This window comes from Mixophyes fleayi, chromosome 5 (genome assembly GCF_038048845.1).
Source record: "Mixophyes fleayi isolate aMixFle1 chromosome 5, aMixFle1.hap1, whole genome shotgun sequence".
NCBI classification, from domain to species: domain Eukaryota; kingdom Metazoa; phylum Chordata; class Amphibia; order Anura; family Limnodynastidae; genus Mixophyes; species Mixophyes fleayi.
Window position 1 is genome coordinate 13,040,748 of NC_134406.1, and position 26,453 is coordinate 13,067,200.

General features: G+C 40.7%; 2 protein-coding genes across 4 annotated transcripts in view; one reads left to right on the top strand and one right to left on the bottom strand.

Moving 5' to 3' along the window:
• The window catches only part of TG (thyroglobulin), a 186,108-nt gene that overhangs the window by 31,468 nt on the left and 128,187 nt on the right, over positions 1-26,453 (bottom strand). The window lies entirely within an intron of this gene.
• SLA (Src like adaptor) overlaps positions 1-26,453 on the top strand; it is a 45,540-nt gene that overhangs the window by 2,407 nt on the left and 16,680 nt on the right. The window contains exons 1-3 of one of the 3 annotated variants that reach the window (XM_075211691.1): positions 2,067-2,177; positions 21,943-22,032; positions 23,670-23,766. In XM_075211691.1, coding sequence (XP_075067792.1) covers positions 21,975-22,032; positions 23,670-23,766 — 155 coding nt within the window. In that variant the 5' untranslated portion in view covers positions 2,067-2,177; positions 21,943-21,974. Of the gene's footprint in view, positions 1-2,066; positions 2,178-21,942; positions 22,033-23,666; positions 23,767-26,453 lie in introns of those variants that run through there. The other 2 variants (XM_075211689.1, XM_075211690.1) reach the window with 2 other exon arrangements.

The window sequence follows — 26,453 nt, forward strand, 5'->3', positions numbered from 1 at the left end:
TGAATTTTCTGATAATTGAGTGCCACGAAATCAAAGATGTGTTAAAAAATAATTATTTAGTTCTACATAAATAATTTTGCATCGGACCAAAAAAAAACTAAAAGAAAAACTGAGCTCATTCGGTAAAATAAACATAGCAGAAATCAGACCATTCGCAGAGAGACTACTTTGTACCTTACAGGTCTCGGTAATTTCAATCTAGGACGATATTTGGTGAGCACGGGGAGATGGACCCTCCAGTTTCCTAAGGACGCTCACACTCATTTATCTATAGCCAGGATCAGCAGATACTGCCCAACAGTCCTACCCATCCGTACAATCATTTATATGTTAGTTTAAAACTTAAACTATAAAATAAATTCTGTTTTAACCAAGTACAACTCACTTCATTTCCTACAAAGCCGAGGTAGGCCACCTGCAAACCTGGAATCATCATGCAAATGACCCACTGCCTTCCCACTAGCTCCTATTATATCAGCTTCACACTATCCCGCTAGAGCAGGGTTTCCTAAACCCAGTCCTCAGGGCTCCCCAACAGTGCAGGTTTTCTGGATCACATGTGACATAATTGGGACCACCTGTGTATCTGTTACAATGTGTCAGTCACTGATGAATACACCTGTGCTCCAGCAAGGAGATATGGAAAACCTGCACTGTTAGGGAGCCCTGAGGACTGGGTTTGGGAAACCCTGCGCTAGAGTGTAAGCTCCACAGGCAGGACCCTCTTTACCGTCTGTCTCATGTCTACCCCTTCAATGACGTGATTTGTTGCAGCGCTGCAAAGGTTTCTGGCACCGGTCAACCTCTTGTAACCACCTGCAAACTTGTGTCTGCAGCAATGTAAGAGGGGCATTAACAGCGAAGTGGCAATTGTTAAGCAAATGTCACAATCCTTGTGGGCTGACCACACTCCCCCTGCAGACTGGCCACCCCCCTAATTACTTCCACCACCTCTGAGGATGCAAAAAAAACAAGTCTTTTCGCGGGATTAAAAATGTTCTGCTGCCTCATATTAAACAGGGAACACCCCTCCAAATATGCCTTTTGCAGCCCTTGAATGTCATTTAAATAATCCCAGCCCCCAAAATTAAATCAAGTTTTTGCACGTGAGTTTATAGCTATAACCATTCAGGTGCCCAGCCGACACTTAACGAATGTCACCCACGCTATTTACATTAGAAGATGCTAAAGATTGCCCCCCCCCCCCCCCCCACCCCATCCCTGTGACGATACCGTCATCTTGGCCCACAAAATCCTTGAGCTTTCAAGGACAGACAGGCACATTCATTAAAGATGGCATGTGGATAGCATTTACGCAGCAGACACGCAAGTTTGCGGCTTTGTAAAAGACCGTTAGTGACGCTGTGGGGTGGACTTTCACAAATACATGGCAACCAGTTGTGTGCAACTTCTGAATGATTCTCTGAAGGATAAAAACTGTACTGACATTCAAACCATACAGTTTATTTCCAGTAAGTAAAGCAGACGCTAAAGAAGAAGGGGTTCAAAAATACACCAATATTTATCTATAAAGAAAACACAGGGCGGGGTAATGTTTCGCAGATTTCTAGTGTGGCACCTAGTGTAATAATCGGCAAAATGCTTGTGTACGAAGTCGAAAAACAAGAAAAGTATCAAGTTATGGACACTGCTGCTTTAAGATATTGGGGAACCTGGCATGAAGATAGGCTATTAGATGCTATGGGGGTAGCTGTACACCCCAGTAGGGATTCTCCAGCAGGGCTTCTCCAGCAGGGCTTCTCAGTGATGCTTTTGCACAATGAGGGTAATTGAGGACATATTATAATTGGAGGAGGGGTAGAAAATGAATCCCTTGAGTGTTAACTAAAAGATAGAACATTAGTTTGCATGGATTCTACATGGAAAGAACTCTGGCGTCCAGGTAAGATCAAGTTTTCAAATTTTGCGGCTTAGAAATAACTTGCAGCACAGGGTGGATGTAGGTCTGATTAAAACAGGCACTTTACGTCTCTGTCAGTGATAGAAACTTTCTTTGCAAACACAGAGGAAGTTTGTGGCCTGTGTTGCAACTGACGTTCTGCCTGAGTGTGTTACTTTCATAACAGTAAAACTATAGTCGTCACTGCCATTCTCCTGGCTGCAGGCTGACAGAACAACAGCGGCGCCGTGGATTTGCTGCCATGGGATATTCACAGGTAAATGGTTTTTGCATAATTTATTTAAAGGGAAATAACATTAATTTAAACTGGGAGACCGAACAACTGCTCCTATGTTTGAGTTTTACTTGCGCTAAATTACTGCTCATTACATCACATTTTTCTTGCATTCTAATTGCGTATCCGCTCGTATTCTGCGATTACCGAAACTTTCCTGTGGCGCACTCTTCCCTTGCAAGGTGCAAACTATTTGTGGCGCTAAATAGAATGGACTTTTATACTTCTTTTGTGCTTATTACTATATGTGAAGGTAAGAAAGGTTTTCTTCCATCACAATGCTTAAATTAAAAGCAATCCGTTACAATATTTACTGAAAGGGCTATATATCAGTATATTGAAATAAATAAGTTTTAAACGAGAATAATGATGACAATGTAATCTTAGTTTAGATGGACACACTTGGATATAAGTCATAATTCCTGGTAATGATTCTAGCCCAGTAAATTTGCAACAGCTCTGTGGCTGGAAGCCGTGTGCCGTTAGTATTTTAATTGGCAGTCTTCTAATTGATGATTTTTGGCTTTTTTTTGTTATGGTTTGACATAAACCACAATAAGTATAGCCTGCACTAGCTGCCAGCCCCCATATTCCGAATCTACGCTGAAGTTGACCACTAGTGAAAAAAAATAGCTTGAGCTAAAAATATCAAAGCAACATTATATATCGTAAATCAAGTACAAACATTCAGAGTAAATCAAAAAAACATAAAATTGCATTTGTTTTTTTCTCTTTTTTACATTAGTTATGAGGTTAATTATCTGTTTCAATTATAATTATCCATTGTTATTAAAGACAGTATACTAATAAACAAAACGTCAATAAAATAATCTTCATTTATACGCAAGTAGCCACGAATACAAAATTTTCCAGTGGTCTTTGCTGTGTGAGATTCTCACATAATTAAAGCTGAGAAAAATCCAGTAAAAATTATTCATACTAAGTTTTGATGCGAATTATATTGGGGATGGCGAGTTAGGAATTATCCGATTAAAAAGTGTATATTAAATTCCCATCAAATGCCATTCCCTGGTGGGAAAAAGACAAGTGTCGCTTATTATGCGGAATTTCAATGACTACTCCAGAAATGAAGGACTCTCAAAATGATTTACTGTACAGAAACATAGAAACACAGCAATTCATAGGGTAAAAAAGGGACTAGTTTTTATGTTATTAAGTTTGTTTTTAGTACAGTGCATTTAACAGCTTCAAGATCATAAGAGTTATTTGTGCTTTTATAGCAAATCTCTATGTGTGACCGACTTTATTTAAAGAAACAGTATAATAAAAAGTATATGTAAAATATATGTATGCAAAGATTTAAGGAACACATACTAGCAATTTTTTCTGCATAGATAAAAGTTGTCTCAATGTTACTGTGTATTGTTTGAATAAATGTCTGTACACATTAGAGCTACATTTCTGTACCCACCCTAGCTCAGCCTTTTCATGTGTCGCTGTATTACACAATAAATAGTGTCTGGATTATCACTGTCTACCTGATCGTGTTGCCTGTTGTTCAGAATAGAATTGAGTGAAATTTTCAAAACTAAAAATTTGCCTCTTTTTGCATATGGGCACAAAGTTTTACTTTTCACGGGCAGAATTTGGTCTTCATTTACTGTTGTCATCCAAGCTGTATTCATAGACTATAAATTCAACAAAAAGCGAAGGTTTAAATACAGTGCAGAATGGTAAAATAAAAGCTGGACTTGAAGATTGCATCAGCGGAATCTTGTGTCAGTTCTGAGAATCCACATGTCAGTGTGTTATTGTACTGGGATCTCAGGTGTCAGTGTGCCATTGTACTGGGGCCCTAAGAGTCAGTGTTCCATTGTTCTAGGACCCCAAGTGTCAGTGTGCAATTGTACTGAGACCTCAGGTGTCAGTGTGTTATTGTTCTGGGACCCCAAGTGTCAGTGTTTCATTGTTCTGGAGCTCAGGTGTCAATGTGTCATTGTTCTGGTTCACAGGTGTCAGTGTGTCATTATTCTGAATCTCAGGTGTCAGTGAGTCATTGTTCTGAGACCTAAGGTGTCAGTGTGACATTGTTCTGATACCTCAGGTGTCAGTGTGACATTGTTCTGTATCTCAGGTGTCAGTGAGTCATTGTTCTGGGATCCCAGGTGTCAGTGTGCCATTGTTCTGATACCTCAGGTGTCAGTGAGTCATTGTTCTGATACCTCAGGTGTCAGTGTGTCATTGTTCTGATACCTCAGGTGTCAGTGAGTCATTGTTCTGATACCTCAGGTGTCAGTGTGTCATTGTTCTGAGACCTTAGGTGTTAGTGTGCCATTGTTCTGGGATCCCAAGTGTCAATGTGTCAGTATTCTGAGCGGAGATAAGTAAAGTTTTTAAATCTGTTCTGCAGAATATTTGAGTTTGGCTGTTAAATGTTGCACACTGGGCCTTAAGTGTCACACTACACAGCAGAATACGTCCTCGTCCCAGCTATAAATTCAGCAAACTGCAAATTTACAAATACAGAGTATATTGGGGAAACAAAAGGGGATTTTATTGGGGAAATTTAGCACCTCCGAAAAACTAGCCTGTCCCACCGTGAAACTTAATTTCATCATAAGATTCTGCAACCCCCGGTGTCAGGGTACCATTGTTCTGGGACCCCCAAAAGGGGTGCTGCTGTATAGAACGCTTTGCATATATTACTATGGGACCCCAATGGAGGGCCCGACCACAACCTGCTCATATCTGGATTGCAGAGTTATACTGTATTGTTACTTAGTATCTTTTTGTGATAAATGTCTATTTAACTTTTTCTTTCAATTTCAAATACATGCTAATATTATTTTTCCTTATTATACCAATATTATTATAATTTTTTTATTTCATTTATAAAGCGCCAACATATTACACAGCGTTATACATTGAGGGGATAATACAAACAAATAACATACAGTGATAAGAAACAAAAGGTAAAGATGGCCTGGCCCAGACAAGCTGACAAAGAGGTGTAGGTCATACTAGAAGCATTAGATAGCAGGATACTAATTGTAGTTACTCATGGGATTACATGTTCATGGATACAGACACTGTGCTAGTTCCTGGCTCTGGGCAGTTGGTGATTACAGACACTGTGCTAGTTCCTGGCTCTGGGCAGTTGGTGATTACAGACACTGTGCTAGTTCCTGGCTCTGGGCAGTTGGTGATTACAGACACTGTGCTAGTTCCTGACTCTAGGCAGTTGGTGATTACAGACACTGTGCTAGTTCCTGGCTCTGGGCAGTTGGTGGATACAGACACTGTGCTAGTTCCTGGCTCTGTGTAGTTGTTAGATACAGACACTGTGTTAGTTCCTGGCTCTGTGCAGTTGGTGGATACAGACACTGTGCTAGTTCCTGGCTCTGTGTAGTTGTTAGATACAGACACTGTGCTAGTTCCTGGCTCTGTGCAGTTGGTGATTACAGACACTGTGCTAGTTCCTGGCTCTGTGCAGTTTGTGATTACCAACACTGTGCTAGTTCCTCGCTCTGGGCAGTGTGTGATTACAGACACTGTGCTAGTTCCTGGCTCTGGGCAGTTGGTGATTACAGACACTGTGCTAGTTCCTGGCTCTGGGCAGTTGGTGGATACAGACACTGTGCTAGTTCCTGGCTCTGGGCAGTTGGTGGATACAGACACTGTGCTAGTTCCTGGCTCTGTGCAGTTGGTGGATACAGACACTGTGCTAGTTCCTGGCTCTGTGTAGTTGTTAGATACAGACACTGTGCTAGTTCCTGGCTCTGTGCAGTTGGTGATTACAGACACTGTGCTAGTTCCTGGCTCTGTGCAGTTTGTGATTACCAACACTGTGCTAGTTCCTGGCTCTGGGCAGTTTGTGATTACCAACACTGTGCTAGTTCCTGGCTCTGGGCAGTTGCTGATTACAGACACTGTGCTAGTTCCTGGCTCTGGGCAGTTGCTGATTACAGACACTGTGCTAGTTCCTGTAGTAATTACAGGTACTGTGTTAATTAATGGCTCCGGGCAGTTGGTGGATACAGGCACTGATTGATACATAGTACACAGCACCAACTACTCTATTTTAAAAGTAATATTGCTGCCAGTTTTTGCAATAAATATGTTTCACTCCAAAAACAAATAGCACAAATGTTGATAACACAGTTTTATTAATTAGAGCTTATTTAATAAAATGGTACATAGAAAACATATCTTGTAACCCATAGAAACCAATCAGATAATCACTTTCATTTTAGGACTGCTAAACTTCTTAATGCTGATATCTTATTGGCTGCTCTGGGTTACAGAACTTTATTGCTCTATAAGTCATGTTATTAACTAAGCCCTGCTGGGTATTTAAGAAAAGAAACATGTAACATTATCAGTTACTAGGAAGTATTAAACCATTCAAGACTTTTTATTGATGTTCTCTGAGTTCTAGATTGTTTACTACACAGTAGGTTATGAGGCGAGACAGTAATGTTAAGTGTACAGGTGTAAATTTCATTTTCGGTTGAGGGCAGGGTCAGTAACTCCAAAATTCCACTTATGTTACTATATTCTTCTTTACATTAAATGCACCTTTAATATAGATATTCCACACCTGGATTAATCCTGAAGGAAGGTATTAAGCGATCTAGATATTCAGTGAAACCCCCATTTCACATTCCGTAATTTTACAGTTTTCTGGAATTCACACATTTTTCACGGTCCCCACATTCCCGAATGTATTTCATTCAGGGCCGGTGCTAGGGTCCATGGCGCCCTAGGCAAAATCGGCGCCCCCCCCCCCCCCCCCCCCCGCAAAAATCGGCGCCCTCCTCCCTCATCCCTCCTCCCCTTCACCCCGTCTTTTCTTACCTTGTCTCACCACCGCCGCCTCTCTGCTCCGTCTCCTCCCCTCCACTCACTGACACTAGTGAATGGAGGGGAGGAGACGGAGCAGAGAGGCGGCGGTGGTGAGCAATAGCCTCTTCCCCCCCTCCCCATGCATCTGAATGCTGTGCGGCGGCCGTGACAGGTATGGTCAGCGGTCGCCGCACAGTTTTAAAATTAATTTCCAGTTCTGTGGCGCCCTCCAGGCGCCCTCCAGAGCCCGGCGCCCTAGGCAAGTGCCTAACCTTGCCTAATGGGAGCACCGGGCCTGATTTCATTGGGACTTTTACCCTGATGTTATGCTGGATTCCTTGCTTTCTCACTGTAGTAATTACATAACAGTATTTTGTATTGCTGTTGTGCAGTTGTTATTGAGAATTACATCAAGTGTTCAGTAGACTACAGTAATTCATGTTTTAGTAATACTAAAGGCACAAAATACTGTGTGTACTGCATAGAGGGCTGCGTATGTTTGCTCAGATAAGGACACGTTCGATTTTTGCTTCTCTCAAGTAAACTTTTTATTTTACTTTACTGATGTGTTTTTTTCGGGAAAGCCCCCATGTGCTGATATTACAAGTGTATTAAACATTTCACACGATGGAGCAAACAAAACAATCCAAAGGGATTTTAGACTTTTTACACTTTATTGTTTTCTGTCAGGAAATGTGTGAACTTTAGGGTATAAGTCCCGCCCCCCCCCCCCCCCCCCCTTCAATAATATATTACAGATGTTAGAAATAACTTTGGATTTCTCTGACGTGTATAAAAACACTTGGGGGCATACTTACTAAACTGCGGGTTTGAAAAAGTGGAGATGTTGCCTATAGCAACCAATCAGAATCTAGCTGTCATTTACTTAGTGCATTCTACAAAATGACAGCTAGAATCTGATTGGTTGCTATAGGCAACATCTCCACTTTTGCAAACCTGCCGTTTAGTATGTATACCCCTTGGACCTCTGTGACTTCTAGCTACCATATCATTTACAATAGTGGGTGTATTATTCCATAAATATTTGTATTTGTATCTGAAATATGTAAGGTAAAGATTCCAGTCACTGGATTTGGATTGCAAATCCGTTTTGTGTTCCTCAGTGTTGTAGAAAATTTGCCCTAATCTTTGGAATCTAAGGCAAATGTTTGTGGGATGTAGGCAATCACTCTGGCGTTATAGCTGTTTACAATCCCCCTTCAATCCAGAAATATTAAATGAGCTGTTAACATTATTGAAATAAATCCACAGCAGTAAAGCAAGTATATTTCCTCATCAATGAAATACTTACTTTATTTGATGAGCGTTACAATGTTATATTATTGAAACTGAAACACCCTCTCAATCTGCTGATTATCTTACACTGTCCTCTATAATAATGTTTAGCTCGGCAAATCAAAAGCCAAATATTACAAAGAGACAGGTGGCTGACAACCGGCCACGTCATCGGAACAAACGGAAGCCCAGCCGAAGGCTGTAATTGTAAGTGACGAACATTGAGGCTCAATTATTAGCAGTGTTTAGGAGCAAATTTGCCCTCCATATCGAGGTCTATACTTCTCTGTTTTCTAGGTCTCTGGTAACCACAGGTATTTTTTTGTCAACCAAAACTCTATTTTTAAAATAATGTGTCTTAAAATAGCACAAAGAGCCTTTTTATTGTATGTAGACTGCAGGTCGTAAGTTCTCATCAGAGCAATACAGAATGGGATTCTATTATAAGGATATAATAAGTCACTGAGGAATTCTATGACCATATAAATGCACTGGATCGTAGCCTGAGTGCTTCAGTAAAGGTTATGGATCTCCAAGGTCACCTCTAATATTCACACTAATTTATCATTGGGGTGTGTTATGCCTTATAATACACACATTATCCTAATAAACACTAAATAATATCAGACCTCAATTTATAAGCAATGACAGTAGAACTCACCGTGTATACCTTGTGTATTATAAAACTCTAAGTACCAACTCCCATCTAAAAATAATTAGCGACAAATTAAACTGTCAAGAACATTGGCCACTGTCTCCTTCTCCAAAGTAAGTAGCCTCAATCCCCCTTGTTTGGTTGATGAACAATCAATTATAGCCTAAAAAAAATCCTTCATAAGATGCAAATCACTTATGAATAATATATAGATTGATCTTATGGGAAAACACTTTTGCATAATTTCTGTACTTCTGCAACAGACTTAGAAGTAGTCGTTGTTTCTTGACCATGAGACCTATCTCGGAGTACCATGGATACATAATACTCATTGGTAGCGGTAACCCTACCTTGTCATAGAGTTCTTGGGTACCAGTATTCTATAGCATTCCCAGGACTGCAAGGGCCAAAAGGTAACTTTTGGGTCGGGTGGTTCTGAACAGTGGCGGAACTACCAACGGGGCCCATGGAGATAAAGGGGCCTGCTGCATGACAGATGCAGAGGATTGGTGGCCTCGGTTCCCTCTTCCCCGCCTCCCTGTACCGGGGCCCACAGCTCGCTAGTTCTGCCTGTGGTTCTGAAAGTTCACCTATAACCCATTGTGGACTAAACTAATCTTTATTACAATGCAGCCTATCAGTTCACTAGGATCAAGCTCCTCATGAATTCTAGTCTGGCCTCATGAATATTAGTCAGGCTTCATGAATATTAGTCAGGCCTCATGAATATTAGTCATTCCTCATGAATACTAGTCTGGCCTCATGAATATTAGTCAGGCCTCATGAATATTAGTCATTCCTCATGAATACTAGTCTGGCCTCATGAATACTAGTCAGGCCTCATGAATATTAGTCAGCCAGCATGTTAGTGATGTCCCTGGTAACTAACAATTGGAAAGGCTGTAAACTAGTTCAGCCCACAAGACGGATGCCTACACTAAGCGTTGGTGACAGCTCCACTTTACATCAAATGGAGTCTTAAAGCTTTTATTTTTCTTTATTGCACAATTAATGTATAATGTTTTGCTTAAAGCAGGAAGTTACTTACACAACGACTTGCCCTATCCACTGCTAATGAACCATCACGGTATTTAAGATATCCTATGCTGAGTGTTAGGAAATAACACTATTTATAGAGGGTTGTTGAGACATCTCATGTTAAGTAATTTGCAGTGTTTGTGGATTAATCTGTAGACAGAACAGTGATTGAAGAGATCAAAGATGCCTCAGCTTGATGACCTTGGTGTTCTGCATCTCGTTATAACCAAAGACCTGTTAAGAGGCTGAGATTGGTCGTATTTAAAGGTCGTGAAGACACAGGATGCAGTGATAGACTACACTCTAAATTAGTGATTGTGTAACCTACAGGTTTACTGCCCCTACCCTCTTATCAGGTCCATACATGCAGCAATCATGACGCACAATTTGGTTTGACTTGAAACCAAATTGGATGCAAATATTTGTGTGGATTAGCCCATAGACAACCACCAACCACAATCAATGTCTGATTGTGTCTGATTATGTCTGATTGTGAGTAACCAGGTGTTGAATGGAACATTCATAGTCCATCTGGGATAGGTGGCCTATTTAGGACACGTGTGTGTGTGTGTGGCCGTAGCCATCATAGATTTGGCCACTTGTGACAAGTTACTGAATCTGGACATTTTAACTTGAATAATAATAATGAAGAATTGCTTGTACTATTGTCCACATATTATTATTATCATTAATTTAAAAGATGCCACAGCGCTCTGTAGCACAGGACAGTGGGGAAAACAGGGACATAGATAAAACAGGGACATACAAGATAGAATAAATAAATTTAGGCATGAAAACATAGGTAAGGTAAAGCCCTGCTCATGGGAGAGCTTACAGTCTAATGGGAAAAAATATAGTTGAGACAAGAGGAGTGAGTTTGGAGATTGGGGCGTGAGGGTGAACCAGTGTGGGCAGTATATGTGGGAGTAGGGTAAGTTCTAATAAAAAGTTGGGTTTTCAAAGAGCGCTTAGAGAGATGAATGCCGGGGAGGGGTCTGATTGGAAATAGAAAGAACAGGCATATTTGCAAAATTCATACCATCAGAGAGGTTCTGAACCAATAATCATCAGTTTATAAAAGCATCATGATAAGGAGAAACACATTAGTCTGCTAGGCAGCGGGAGACAACCCACGGCTCTCCGGCAGAACTACAGAATAGGCATGGTAGAGCATGTTGGCACTTGCCGTTCCACAACAACTGAAGAGGTTCCCTAACTCCCTTAATCTGCATATTTATTAATTCAGCTAATATCAGATTCAGCAATCCTATATACAGTAGAGTGTTTAGGTCATACACATTGGTAACTATGTAGCTAGTGTGCCGTCCGGCTGGGTCTAGAGCTGCTGGTAATTACAGACTTTGCACTAGATCTAACAGTAGATATGGAAACGTCCAAATCATTTGATGAGCTAAAGGTTTCAGTTACTTTATTTTGCACCATGTTTTCAACATTACCATGCCACTTTATTATTTATTAAAATTAAGTAACTAAATCCTAAACAACTGAAGAGTCTGACTACAATTTCCAACATTTTACATTAAAACACAACCAAGTGAAACAAGGAGAGTATTGGTTCTACTGCTTTGTTAACTTTTCTCTTTCGATATTCTGTTATTTAAGAACATCCTGCTTCACCTTTAAACCCTTATGTCCTATGTGTGGTCTATTGTCATTGTCAGAAAATGATTATTCAAAATGGAAGGTCTGTTTCTATCTTTAGATCTTGTTTCTATCTTTAGACTGCAAGGTCTAGCGAGCAGGGTCCCCTTTCCTTGTTACTTCAGTTCCTGATAGCAGCAAACTAAGTAATAAAAATAATAAGTAATAAAAAGATAAAGAGCGAAGCAAGAGACCATATGGTTTACATAAAGAAAGGACAGTTGTGCTCTTTAAAAAAGGTTGACAGTATGTAGCTGAATTATCCATTTCAAAGTCCTTACATTTAAAATGATCCCTTAAACTTGATATGATAGTGATAAGCAGGAATTGCATCTGCGGTGGCTTCATAAGTTAAACTTCTGCAAACAGCTGCTGACCAACATCTCTGTATCAAGATGTGAGTTTCCTTTCTTAATAACAGTTATCCACTCTCACAATCTGGTCGCAAGGGTCATCCCACGACATAAGAAATGCTAAATCATTCACCACAGTACTTATAATTAATCAGCAGCAGCATCTATTTGTATAGCACCACTAATTCCGCAGCGCTGTACAGAGAACTCACTCACATCAGTTCCTGCCCCATTGGGGCTTACAGTCTAAATTCCCTAACACACACACACACACACACACACACACACAGACCGAGAGAGACTAAGGTCAATTTAATAGCAGCCAATTAACCTACCAGTATGTTTTTGGAGTGTGGGAGGAAACCGGAGCACCCGGAGGAAACCCACGCAAACACGAGGAGAACATACAAACTCCACAGAGATAAGGCCATGGTCGGGAATCAAACTCATGACCCCAGTGCTGTGAGGAAGAAGTGCTAACCACTGAGCCACCGTGCTGCCCCACTCACTCATTAATGCACTGCATTTATACACATCTCCACCCTACACACCCCGTATGCTGTGAGTCATCCTCACTTTTCTCAATACTACTTTTTTTGGACACCCACTCCAACTCCTCTCTCATGAACTTCTGACTGCTCCTTACCCATGGAATGCAATGACATACTTCCCAAATGTGAAAAATCTCCAGCACACTGCTATGAACTAATACAAGAACACCTGCTATGACACTATAAATTGATTGAGCAACTTTCACTTCTGTATTGTTTGTTTGAGAGACATGTGTGGTATCAGTAGCTGATGGGGAGTGCTGGTGCTGTATTGCCATTTGGAAGCTTTTTGGGGGACCTATTGGTAAATTAGCCCTCAATTTAAAAACACATATATGTATGACCCAAAAATAGGGACTCTCATTGTTTAGAATTAGGACTACACTAATAGCAGAAGCGCCTTGACGGGCCGGGTGGCTTATCATGCATTTGAAAATGTTTGTAACTGAGAACTCTGCACTTTTATATAGAAGTATAAAAGTGTCTCTTTCACTAGTTCATAGTAGTGTGCTGAGGGACTTTTTTTCTCTATTGTTTATCAATCTGGATAACCCCACCCTTTCAAGCACCCGCTGTGAACCTATAAATTGAATGAGTACGTTCCACTTCTGTACTATGCTTCCCAAATGTCCCAATTTTGGCAGGACAGTACAGAATTGCAGAAATAGGTGGGGCTTGTAAAGATAGGTGGGATTTCATCCAAAAGTGGTAATTCTGGATATGATAAGGGGTGGGACTTATTTTTTGTCCCAATTCTGCATACCTCTAAATTTAAATATAATTACCACAGAGGTAGGGAATGTATACTTGTTTAACTTAACTTTCAAAAAAAGTACACCACAAACATATACAGAGGCAATATGCATTAAATAACAAAACAACAGCAATAAAGATATTGTGAGTTCAATAATTACATTTTGAATCTCTCTAAACAATTACTCACTCACAAATCTGAATAATTTTAGATAGAGAAGTTTGCGGGACAGCCATGGGGACCAGGTTTGCAACAAGTTTTACATGGGGTACTGGGAACAATGAAAAATGTTGTGTCATAGCAACAGATGAGTGATAATGTAAAATGTATTTAATGAGAACCTTCATCCTCTCATAAGTCTGCTTAATTTTTAAGAAGCTAAGAGATGTTAGATTTGACAGTAATAAGGGGTTACTGTTATTTTACTGACCTGTCAATAATGGTAAATGTGGAAATCACAAATGAATATCAAGAGGCATTTATAAAAACAGCTCCATCTGTTTTGAATGTTAAAAGTGTAAATTTTACCCAGCTCCAGAAAAACGCATTTCTTCTATATATTTAAAGCTGGCGTACGTCGATATAAATATTAAAAACACATGGAAAAAGACAAATACTATTATATTTAAGGTCTTCAATGCACCTCATGGATTTAGCGAGCATTTTTCAGGTTAAAAATTGAAAATATCAAAATCAACAGGCTGATGGAATTTTTGCCCAGGATTCAATAACCTTGGCAAAAAATTCTGGCAGCCTGTTGGTAAAAATAACCTTTTATAATAATTAATACTTATTTAGATGTTTTTTTTATAGATTGAAGGGGGTACATGGTAAACATTTACGGCATTAGAGAACACATGATCAACCTTTAATTATTGGGCGTAGTTGACAAAAAAAAGATTACTGACATTGAGGAATGAACAGTTAAGAAAACATTGAGGAACGTTGTACTAGCTGACATAATCTATGGCTAAACTGTATTTTTAAAATAGCAATAATGCAAGGGTAATCTGATGAAATTAACATTCGTCAACTAAGTTCTATTTTAACAAACAATGCAATATTATACGGCCATCTGTAACTTGGTATAAATGTTAGAAATTGTTTTGTGATGAAAGATTACTTATAGACACGAACGGTCAGCATCAATTTAACCCACCGGTTCCCAAAGTGTGCGCCGCGGCTCCCTGAGTTGCCGCGGCGCTGTCACAGGGGTGCCGCGATCCCTACCAATAAAAAAAAGAGAAAAAACCCAAAAACTTACCAATCATCCAGCGCCGGATCCTCCTCCTCACTGACTGCCGGGCGTGACGTCATCGCGTCCGTCCAGCCTCAGTGAGGAGCAGCAGCAGAGAGGACGTCAGGAAAGAAGGTAAGTAAAGGGGAGTGAAGGTGGGCACAGAGAGAGAGAGAGACACACGCTGCAGGGGGACAGAGAGAGAGACACACGCTGAAGGGGGACAGAGAGAGAGACACACGCTGAAGGGGGACAGAGGTAGAGACACACGCTGAAGGGGGACAGAGAGAGAGAGAGACACACATGCTGAAGGGGGACAGAGAGAGAGAGACACATGCTGAAGGGGGACAGAGAGAGAGACACACGCTGAAGGGGGACAGAGAGAGAGACACATGCTGAAGGAGGGGGACAGAGAGAGAGAGACACATGCTGAAGAAGGGGGACAGAGAGAGACGCTGAAGGAGGGGGACAGAGAGGGAGACGCTGAAGGAGGGGGACAGAGAGAAACGCTGAAGGAGGGGGACAGAGAGAGAGACACGCTGAAGGGGGACAGAGAGAGAGACACGCTGAAGGGGGACAGAGAGAGAGACACATGCTGAAGGAGGGGGACAGAGAGAGACGCTGAAGGAGGGGGACAGAGAGAGAGACGCTGAAGGAGGGGGACAGAGAGAGACGCTGAAGGAGGGGGACAGAGAGAGACGCTGAAGGAGGGGGACAGAGACACACGCTGAAGGGGGACAGAGAGATTGAGATGGCGAAGCAGGGGACAGAGTAATATGGTGAAGGGGCGCAGTGATATGATGAAGCGGCCTAAATACATCTTACGTCATTTTGACCCAACTACTGAAAAAACAGGACTACCCGGTAATTATTTTGGCTTAGGGGGTGCCTTGGAAAGATTATGGTGACCCTAAGGGTGCCTCGAACTGAGAAAGTTTGGAAACCACTGATTTAACCTATTAACCTTTACTTAAAAATGCAAGGAGTTAGTCTTAAGAATGGTCTTCATATTGTTAATACACTGTTACAGTCTCATCTCTTGGACCTGGAATGGTGATCATAGAAACACTGCATGTGTGTTACAGTTTACTCCGCTCTGAATGTGTATGTTGATTTGTATAAGTGATAAGAGGGGCCCCACTTCCTGTACTGTCTCGTACAGCAGAACGGTTAGAGACACCCCTGATGGGATATGTATTATGCTTGCTTGACTTTTGATTTCTTGCAGCAGAAGCCTACACTGTAGTAATCACATCAAGTTTTCTCTTTTCATCAAATAAACTTTATAAATTTCCACTGAAAATTCTGCTCACTTTAAGCCCTTTCACAATAAGAGACTAGATCACTGTGAAGAGGTTGTAATAAAGTATCATCCTGTAGTAATGACTCATTCTGATGGTATCTAACAGGAACTTGCACTTGGTCAAGAAGCTGTAAAATAGTCTCTAACACTTTATGATCCAACCCGATCTGAGATTAGCGAAGAAGTGGGGACTAGGCTGTTACTGAGAAATACAGTTGCTGAGATATAGACTCTGAAGGTACAGGAAGCATGGGGGTGCGCGAGGTGAATCAACAAAATATATCAATCAGTAAGTGAGAGTTCATGAGATTGAGGAAAAGTTTTGGAGTATGAAGAGTTAAATCAATTCTCAAACAGATTTGTCCATTTTAGTATTCATGATAGTGTTAAAGCAGTGGTCAGGGAACAGGGGTAAATTACCCCAAACGGGGTAAAAATGAAATTCCTGGGGGTAATGCTGCCGATTCACATGCTGTCAGTTGGATTGTAGACCCCTTTGAAAGGGGAAATTGCTGTTGTACCAGAAGAGCCTCAAGGGTTGGCAGAGGCACTTCTTGAGCTTTGATGCAATAATGAAGCACGTATTGCATTTGAAAACAAAGCAGATCTGTCATATTTTTGGATGTCAACAGCTGCAAAGGCATCAACATTGCACATGACCCGGCAGTCAAAACGTTGCTGCCTTTTGCAACAACCTACCTTTCGAGAACAAGGATTTTGCACTCTAACGAACATAAAAATAAAGCAGAGAAATCGATTGGACGCTGAAGACTGTATCCAAATTGCTCTGACATCAAAATGCCCCAATATTGATGCTCTCGTATCAAAAATGAAGCAACATCATTTCTCCAAAACCTGAAGTTTTGAAGTTGAAGCTTTCAAAGAAAGTTTTAATAGATTCAATAACATTTTAAATTCCAATAATTAATAATATATGATTTCCTTCCTTTCAAATCAAGGGGGTAATGTCGGCGTATCTAAATATATTTTGGGGCAAAAGGTAAAAAAGTTCCCTGACCCCTGTGTTAAAGTCTGCAAACCACTACCAGGTGGCCTTTGCAAAAGAGAGCGAGATTGATATATATACAGTATGTCAGGAAAACACATTCAGAATGGATTGCTGGAACCTTCACAGTTCCAAAGACTCTGGGGAAGTGACCTGAAGGATCTGAAAGTTCTAACTGTACTCTTGTGTACAGGAAGTTGGCAACTCCTCATTGCCATTTAACCAGATAGACCATAGGTTATAAAGAGGGCCAAAAGGAAGACTCTTGTGATCTAACATCATGTGTCTCTTCGCACAGTCTGTGCAGACCATGCAAAATTTGATAGGACTATTAAGGCCTTTGACGTTATGAGAAAATAACTTGTGGATGTAGTGGGCGTGAGGCCTCCGTATTAAGGTTAGTTATGTTTGTAGGTGATCGTGAAAAATCAGAAGCAGCTGTAAAGTTGTAAAACACATGTGATGTCAGGCAGAGAAACCCCCCCCCCAAGCCCATGGGTAGGGAAAATATGAGGTAAGGGGAAAGAGGAAGTAGACAAAAGAGATAGGAAATATCGGGGTTGAAGAGTTTGCAAATTTGTAGCCATTGGCAGACAAAGTTAAACAGCAACATTTGGATGCGTTTAAGGCAGTGTACAAAGAGGAATACACTTCTCATCAAATCCAGGTATGGGAAGGTGGGGATAAGGAAATCTCCTAATATATTGTGTCCAGGGGAGGGTGAAAGGGAAGAAAAGAAGTGGAGGGTGGTAAAGGGTGGGTTGATGGTGGTTATAAAAGGTGCAAGAGGTAATAAGGAGTCGATAGAGGGGGGAAAGCAAAACTGGAGGGAGAGCAGGAGGGAAGGGTGTGGTAGAGAAAGTAACAGAAGAGGAGCAGAACGATCAGGTATATTGGTTTCATTTGTAATTAATAAAAAGCTTTAGGATACTTTTTTATCATTTGACATTACAGAGTATTTTGTTCTGATCAATATTAAAAATTACCTAATAAATCCATTTTCACTCCATGATGTAAGAAAACATAATTTGAAAAATACCAATGGGAAAACTACTTTCAGTGGCCGCAGCCTGTGCATTACACATTACTACACATCTTTTTTTTTTAATGATGCAAAACAAAATTATAGGGACATTCCAGACATTTCATTCTGCACAAAAAATGCACAATGAAAATAAACAGGTGTACACTCACAGGACACTCCTGGGAACTGACCCCATAAGATCACTTTTCGATGTCTTTTTTGAGATTCCAGGTGAAAATGCGTATGGTAGAAAGTGTAAAAAAAGTTATTTCAAAGTCCAGCCTATTTTTCCTTAAAATCTTCAGTTTTATCCTAAAATGTTCAGCTTTCAAAATCCTACATTTGAAAGTAATGAAAGTATAGGGTGTACTCGATCAATGGTACTGATGTCTACGTAGTTTCAGTGCACAGCGCAAAAGGTAGACCATGAAATGCAAACTGCACCATGTGCACAGCGTTCCAGTGCCTAAATGTAACTGAGCCCTAAAAGTACTTTCTCACTGTCCTTTATACCACTCAGCTCCAAATGGGAAATATGTATTTGTTGTTATTAAATCATTAGTGAACATAGAATGCCTATTTCTGTTTCTTCCTTTACATAATAAGGTCTAGCTTGCCCCGTTCTCACCCTCAGTGTATGGTTTAGTTACAAATAAGTGAAATTTAAAAACTTATGTAATATTCACCTCATTACACATTTGGCTGTGAAATGCTGCACATACCGCTTGTGTAATTTAGCTCTAAGGATTCCCAGTATCACCCCGACCATACAGCAGAATAAATTGACTGACTTATATACTATAAATTTAGCTAAATGCGTATTTACAAATGCAGAGCAGACTGGGATTCCGCAGATGACTGCATCAGCAGAAATTCACATTTCTGCAGAATGTCTTGTTCCATTCCGACACTTAACTAGCTCAAAATGTTGACATTATTACGGTCATCTCTGTTTTCGGGGTAGATTTCTTTGTCTCCTTATTGTACAGTGTTCTGGAATGTGCTGATATTTTCTGAACAAGAGGTAATAATAAAAATGCAATTCAATTTTCCAAACAAGCGCATAAAACATTATATAAAATACGTTGTTTGGTAATGTTGAATGCATATTAACTAACTACTGCAGAACATACACACAACGAATATGTTGAAGTAGATAGATTTATTAGTTTTCTCCATTTTGTTACGAGCCGCCGTGGCTCGTTGATGTCGACGAGTCTGTGTCCCGGTTGTCATGACGACCAGGACGTCACCCCTCACCGTCCCGGACGTCACCAGGGCAACGGCCGGGAAGCTCTCTGTATCATTGCTGCGCCCCGGCTACAGATGACAGCTGGACACATGCGCAGAGGACTGCTAAATAATTATGGAACTTCTGGGGGATAATTACTGGGCGTATGTCCCAGGCTGCCATTGGCCCATATGTGTATATAAGGCAGGGAGGGCTTAGCCTCCCTGCTGGTTATAGCTCCCAGTTACTGTTTGCTGACCTGCTTCATTTGGCTCCTGATTTCTGATTGTCCCACCGTTACTGACCGTTGGCTTTTCTGACTCTGACTATTCGCTTGTTGCCCTGACCTTTGACCTGTTTCTCAGGTACTCTTGCTTGCTGCCAGCCCTGACCCTTGCCTGTTTCTGTCCACGCTGCCGCTTCAGACCCTTGACCTCGGCTACTTCTGACTACCCGCTATGATCCTGTCTACTGCCTCCTATTTCTAGTCGGGCTGTCAGGGATAAACTTATACCGGTGGTAGTCGTTTTCACGAATGCGTAGTCACCGAAGAATCCTACACAAACAAACGTGGACTTTGACACCGACAGGGATATAATGAAGACTTACCTGAAAAGCAACATCTGACGTTTCCAAACACAGCGCCATGCTGACAGGTACTAAATCCGAAGACATTAACGCTGTGTTCGTAAATGTCAAATGTCGCTTCTCAGGTAAGTCTTGATTATATCCCTGTCGGTGTCAAAGTCCTCAGTTTTTTTGTGTAGGATTCTTCGGTGTCGGTGTTTTCACATTCGTGAAAACGTACCCAACCCACTTGTACTACGTTAGAGCTTAAGACCTGGGGGCATCTGAGCACCTGCAAGCACATAAAGCTCTACGGGAAAGGCAGCTGCTAAAGGCAAAGACCTCTAAACCATCAGTTCTAAAAGTTTATTCGGGTAACCCTGAGCCCTAACACATTTAAAATGAGTCCTTTAAGTTAGTGTTGAACTTGATCTGCAGCATCTTATCTCGCTGTCACAGTGCTGCGGTGGCTTCCTATTGTAAACTGCTAAGTCAATGGAAACTTCTACAAACTGCTACTGACCAACTTCTCTATTTCTATGAAGAACTCTGTGTTTCTTGATAACAGCTCTCACAGCCACAGATCCTAATCACAAGCTTGTCCATAAACAAACCTTTACTGTAAAGATAATAGACACATCCTTCAACTCAGTATCTGCAAGGTCTTAACTTTCAAACACTTAATTCAGCTCTGACTCCTGACACCTCTTAGGACTCGTACACACAAGCGCTGGAAAATCACATTTGTTAACAGGAGAGTCAAAACCTGAACAGAGTGTTAAAGTATGTTCTCAAAGCTCCCATGCAGAACAATGTGCTTTGTACTAACTGAGCGTTCTCATAGAACATAGAATTTCAATGTTGCTGAATGCAACATTGAAATTGAGGAAAAGGAAAGTGAAACAAAAGCTTTGGGCGGGTCCAGCTGAAGAGTACAAATTTACACCTGAACAAACCATAGACAAGATGCAAATGCAATTATTATAATTATTATTATTACAATGTTTCTCCATGTAGCACACACATATTGGACAGCTTGAATTTAGAGTTAAGTTGGAGCATTCCCCTGTCTCAACTTTAAATCTGTCTGTACATTTCATATTTTCTGCACCACCCTGCAGTGCAACATTATTTTCCCAAGGTGCAAATTTGCTTCTTCTATCTGAATTTATTCCCAGCTCAATGTTTAATGAGATTTAAAGACCTTGTATACAAGACCTTGAGCTTCTATATACACATCTCCTTCACACAACACAATTCAGCTTTCTTTATGCACCTCTACTCTAACGCATTTTACCTTTCTCGTTACCTACATAAATCAATCCCATGTGAAGATCTTGCACCTTAAATTTTCAATTTAAACCAATTCTAGCACAGTTTACTCCCCTGCAATCCAAAGATCTAGCCTTTCTGCAAGTATAATTTGCAGAGCTGTCAGGACTGCATCTACAGAACAGAGGCATCTGATTAGATGGATGCAGCCCTTCCCCTGTAACCCAACCAATGGTAAATGTATGCTTCATTGTAACTCATCTGTGAGAATCACTTTAACATTGTTTAGTGTTGTGGGGGAAGTAGGATCTGAAACCGACTTTAAATAGTTTGTACATAACAAAAGAGGACCTGCTACAAACATGCCACTCAGTTTCTGGAACTCAACAAGTACAGGTAAATATTTAGAGCATCTCACAGGCCACTAGTGAGAGCTAATCTCAAGTAGATGAAGATTGAATTAAGTAAGATGTTCAAACCCTATTCGAAAGGTAAAGCTTAATACAGCATCATCTTCCATCATAAATAGTTATAGCGACCAGATCTAGGAGATCGACTTTATAAAGTGATGACAAATCAGGCAATAACCTTATGTATGAATCCACCAATCATTGTCTCTATAGATCAGTACTGTAGCCTAGAAGACTTACAAGTCAATCACATACTATAACCTCTTGTAACCCTTGATTAGAGGTAGAGAAGCACCAGTATTATATATAGTGGATTTGCTTGCCCTTTAAGAATGAACAGATTACATACTTTACATTACTTTTGGAGGAGAGACCACAGAAATACTGTAAGTGACTGAAAGTCCGGAAGCCGGATATCGGCACCACTATGGGAACTGAATTGGTGCCTATATATGTCAGGAATATGTGGCAACGTCTTGGTTTTTATAGATTTAACAAATTCGGTTATGAAATATTGAGTGTGACAGGAAGTGACAGGTTCCTACTAATCATTTCTTGTTACTTCACTTTCTTATTTCCTAGGCACATGATCAATAACTTTGGATAAAACAGAAATGGGGAATATGATGAAAAACGTACCTCCGCCCGACAATATTGCTGCAACCCAAACAGGTCAGTTCTTAACACACTGTAAATATGAACAATTATCCCAAAATGAAACAATTTGCATATCATTTGCATGGTATTTAATAGTGATGAAAGAATTAACAATCTCTGATTTAAAGGGATTATCCACTTTAAATAGTATTGTTCCCACCCCCCTTCCCCGTTATTAGGCTTTGCAGGACTCTTTCCTGACACTCCCTACTAAATACAACAAACGGTCGTGGTCCCAGGTCTATTAGATCAGTATATGCTCCGGGGGCAACATAGTGCGGCCCTCTAGCCTTCAAATGGGCCGTTAGATAAAGAGATAAACCAAAGGCTTCATATTAACAGAGTATTGTGTCTGCACAGCACACGCACTGCATAAGTCCATCATCTTAGATGTGGTCTGTAGAGTCACTCACAAATCCTATCATGTAGAAAGGTTTGGTTTCCGTGGTTTTATTCTTACCGTTAATCACAGTAATAAGTTAAAACAATATATTTAATCAAAGAAATAGACAGCTATCTGTAATAACATAGTAGCTGCCATTTTAAACAAGTGTTACAAGTAATAAGAAACAAACGTGACAATAAAGCAGGAAGGAGCTTGGGCCGCGGGTGAAGTCTCGGAGGGTCACATAGCCAATCACTGTATTAGAAGGAAGGCGGAGTTCTTCCACAATACTATTTACGGCAGAAATCTCTTAACAGCCGTGGCTCATATTCCCTATCTATATCCAATATATTTAGTGTGTGCAAGAAGGGCAATTAAGAGAATTGTTATGCGTTTTTAGTGGTTATCCATCAAAATGGAAATTTGCAACAGACGTATTTGATGCGCAATGATAGCCTCCTATAAGTACATAGACAAACCGAGGGGGGTCCTAGTGCCTGGAAACCCCCCTCCAAGCCTGGGGCACTGTATAATTGAGGTGGCTGGACCCTGCTCTGCTTGAAAAGGGAGAGCTGCGTGCACCTAACAGTAGCGCACGCAGCATTGCCCATGTACATTATGGGTATAGGAAGAGTTGGAGAGCAGCCAAGCACTGTCTAATATTATAGCCACTCCCCCATGCATGCTGGTCACGCCCACTGGCAGCGTGGTGTGGAAACCCCCCCTCTACAAATCCTGTGTTTGCCCCTGAAGTAGGGGCTGGCTGGCAGAGGACTCGGCTCAGCAGCCCATTAGGAACATTTTAAAGGACATTAAAAGCAGACTGCCCTGTGACCTAGCCCAGGGTAGCCCACTATGGGCCCAACTCCTTAGGCACAAGCTCCCCCCGACCCCAGCCTGTGCAGCCCCTGCCTATAAGGTGTATTTTAAAGATATGTATAAGTCAAATTTGGACTCATCTCTAAGGGACCTGGATGACTTACATCTTACACATAAACATCCCCTTTCCGCCTCCCCATGCGCATGCCGATGCCTAACTAATGGCCGTAAGTTGTAAGTATCAGCAGTGCAAACAATTTTCCATAAGTAACATTTATTCATGCAACTCTAAACCAGGCCTATACTGTGATGTAGAGTAAGTCTGTTTGTGGTCTAGACATTTTATTGCGTTTTACAGAAACATTATAATGTTAAATTAGAATTAGCTGTACTATTTTTTTAACAGATTTATTTGAGATTTATACTAGTTTCTTTCTTCATTCAGCAGGTGACAGTGATTTTCTGGCCGTTCTATATGACTATCCCCCAGCTGATGTGAGTGAGCCCATCTTTTACTTTGGGGAAAAACTTCGGGTCATTTCAGAGTAAGTTATAATGTTTATCATGAACCTTAAGAAAGTTACATATTAATATTCTGAGATGCAAGTACTATTCTCTTACGGAGAATAAACATTATCAGCATATACACTTTTATCATTCCAAACCTTGTGCTAAATGTCTTTGAAAATGGTCACTCTGCTTTTTGAATAGTTCACTTTCGGAGGCTTGTAGACCTCTAGTATTCTATATCTAGCCCTTGACGAGATATATATTGATGTGTTTGCAATAGATTTTTTTGTTGTTGAATTTAGAATAAAACCATTTGCAAATTGTCCCAATTGTTATATCCTGCAGATATATGGTTGACATACAGAACTTATGAAAGCTGTTATAAAAGCTGTTATAAAAATGTACTCATAGCCCCTTCCCTCCTATTTAATCTGACTCACTTATTACTAAATAGAGATGGTCACTGACCCCCGTGTTTTGGTTTTGGATTCGGTTTTGGATCTGGATTACCGTCGTGTTTTGGTTTTGGTTTTGGTTTTGCAAAACCGCCATTGCGTGTTTTGGTTTTGGTTTTGGTTTTGTTTGGTTTTGTTTTGCTATTTTTTGGGAAAATCCATGTTTTTGGGCCTAAATTAACCCAATTTAGTGCTCCAACTGTTTTAGAGACAAGTAATCTAATTGTTGAGGTAATAAATCATCCAAAAAAACAGTTTAATTCTTCGTTGGTAGGCCTATTCTACACACAAAACAGATTGTCTTCCTCTCCATCTATGCATATTGGCAATGCAGCCATCGTCTTTGAATGTATATTACACCCTACACTTATAGTTAAATATGTAAAGAAATGGAAAAAGCCAGTTTGGTTTCTGTCTCTCAAGGCCCCCCTCCACTTGTATAAAATAGCAAAAAATTCAGCCATTATAGACTGTACAATATTAATTGACATGGAGAAAGCCAGTTTGGTTTCTGTCTCTCTAGGCCCCCCTCCACTTGTATAAAATACTAAAAAATTCAGCCATTATAGACTGTACAATATTAATTGACATGGAGAAAGACAGTTTGGGGTCACTCTGTCTCTCTAGGCCCCCCTCCACTTGTATAAAATACCAAAAAATTCAGCCATTATAGACTGTACAATATTAATTGACATGGAGAAAGCCAGTTTGGTTTCTGTCTCTCTAGGCCCCCCTCCACTTGTATAAAATACTAAAAAATTCAGCCATTATAGACTGTACAATATTAATTGACATGGAGAAAGACAGTTTGGGGTCACTCTGTCTCTCTAGGCCCCCCTCCACTTGTATAAAATACTAAAAAATTCAGCCATTATAGACTGTACAATATTATGAAAAATGGACAAAGCCAGTTTAGGGTCACTCTGTCTATAACACCCTACCCTTAAGGATAAATTGCCCTAACAGCAGCCTTTCAAGATGGTATGTGATATGGAAATGCCACAAGTCCCTTTCCTCTTTGGGGGTAGATTGCACCCTACACTTACATAGAAAGTTTTAAAAAGATGTTATCGGCATCATCTTCAGCTTCATCCTCACCCTCATCAGTGTGTACGTCATCATCACAGACTATCAATTCATCGCCGCTTGAATCCGCCATTAGAGAACAGTCAGTGCTTGGATGTCTTGGATGGTGAAGGCCTTCCTCGTGGAAGATGTAGTTCATTTTTATAAACATCATTTTCTCCACATTTTTGGGAAGTAACCTTCTACGGCGATCACTGACTAAGTTCCCTGCTGTGCTGAACACTCGTTCAGAGTACACACTGGAGGGTGGGCAGCTTAGGTATTGCAAAGCAAGTTTGTACATGGGTTTCCAAATGGCCTGCTTTTCTTCCCAGTAAGGAAAGGGACTGTCTGACATTTCCATATCAACTACCTCTTGAAAGTAATCCTCCACCATCCTTTGCATGTTTATACTCATATTGGATGGACTTATGGGCAAAGTGACACATTTTTTTGAAAAATCCTTCAAACCAGCCCAGATGTTAAATTGTTCTCGTCTGCCCCCTGTGTCTTCCCTGCTTCTTTTTTGGAAATTTAATTTTTTACGAGCAACAGCTTGAGAAAGTGAAGGAGGACACGTCGTCAAGCCGAGGCCCAGTTCAGCGGCCAACTTGCTGAGCAATAGCTCCTTGCAAAAGTTCACATCTCGCTCATTTACAAGTAAAGACTCAATGTAGGTTTTAAACCTTGGATCAAGCACAGTGGCCAAAACGTACTGATCCGAGTTCAAGATCTTAATAACTCGAGGATCATTGTGAAGCGAATTAAGTACTTGATCGACAAGGCCAACATACTTTGCTGAATTGCTTGCTTTCAGCTCCTCCTTCATTTTCTCAAGCTGCTTTTCCAATAGTCTAATTAAAGGAATGACTTGGCTCAAACTAGCAGAGTCTGCACTGACCTCACATGTCACAACTTCAAATGGTTTCAGCACCTTGCACAGCACTGAAAGGATTCCCCACTGTGCAAGAGTGAAATACATCCCCCCTCCTTTCCCAATGTCATGACTTGTGCAATATGCTTGGATGGCTTTGCGCTGTTCCTCCATCCTCTGAAGCATGTACAGGGTGGAATTCCACCGAGTTACCACCTCTTGCTTAAGTTGGTGGCAGGGCAAGTTAAACTGCTCTTGGAGCTGCTGTAATCTCCTACATGCTGTGGCTGAATGCCTGAAATGGCCTGAAATTTTACGGGCCACCGAA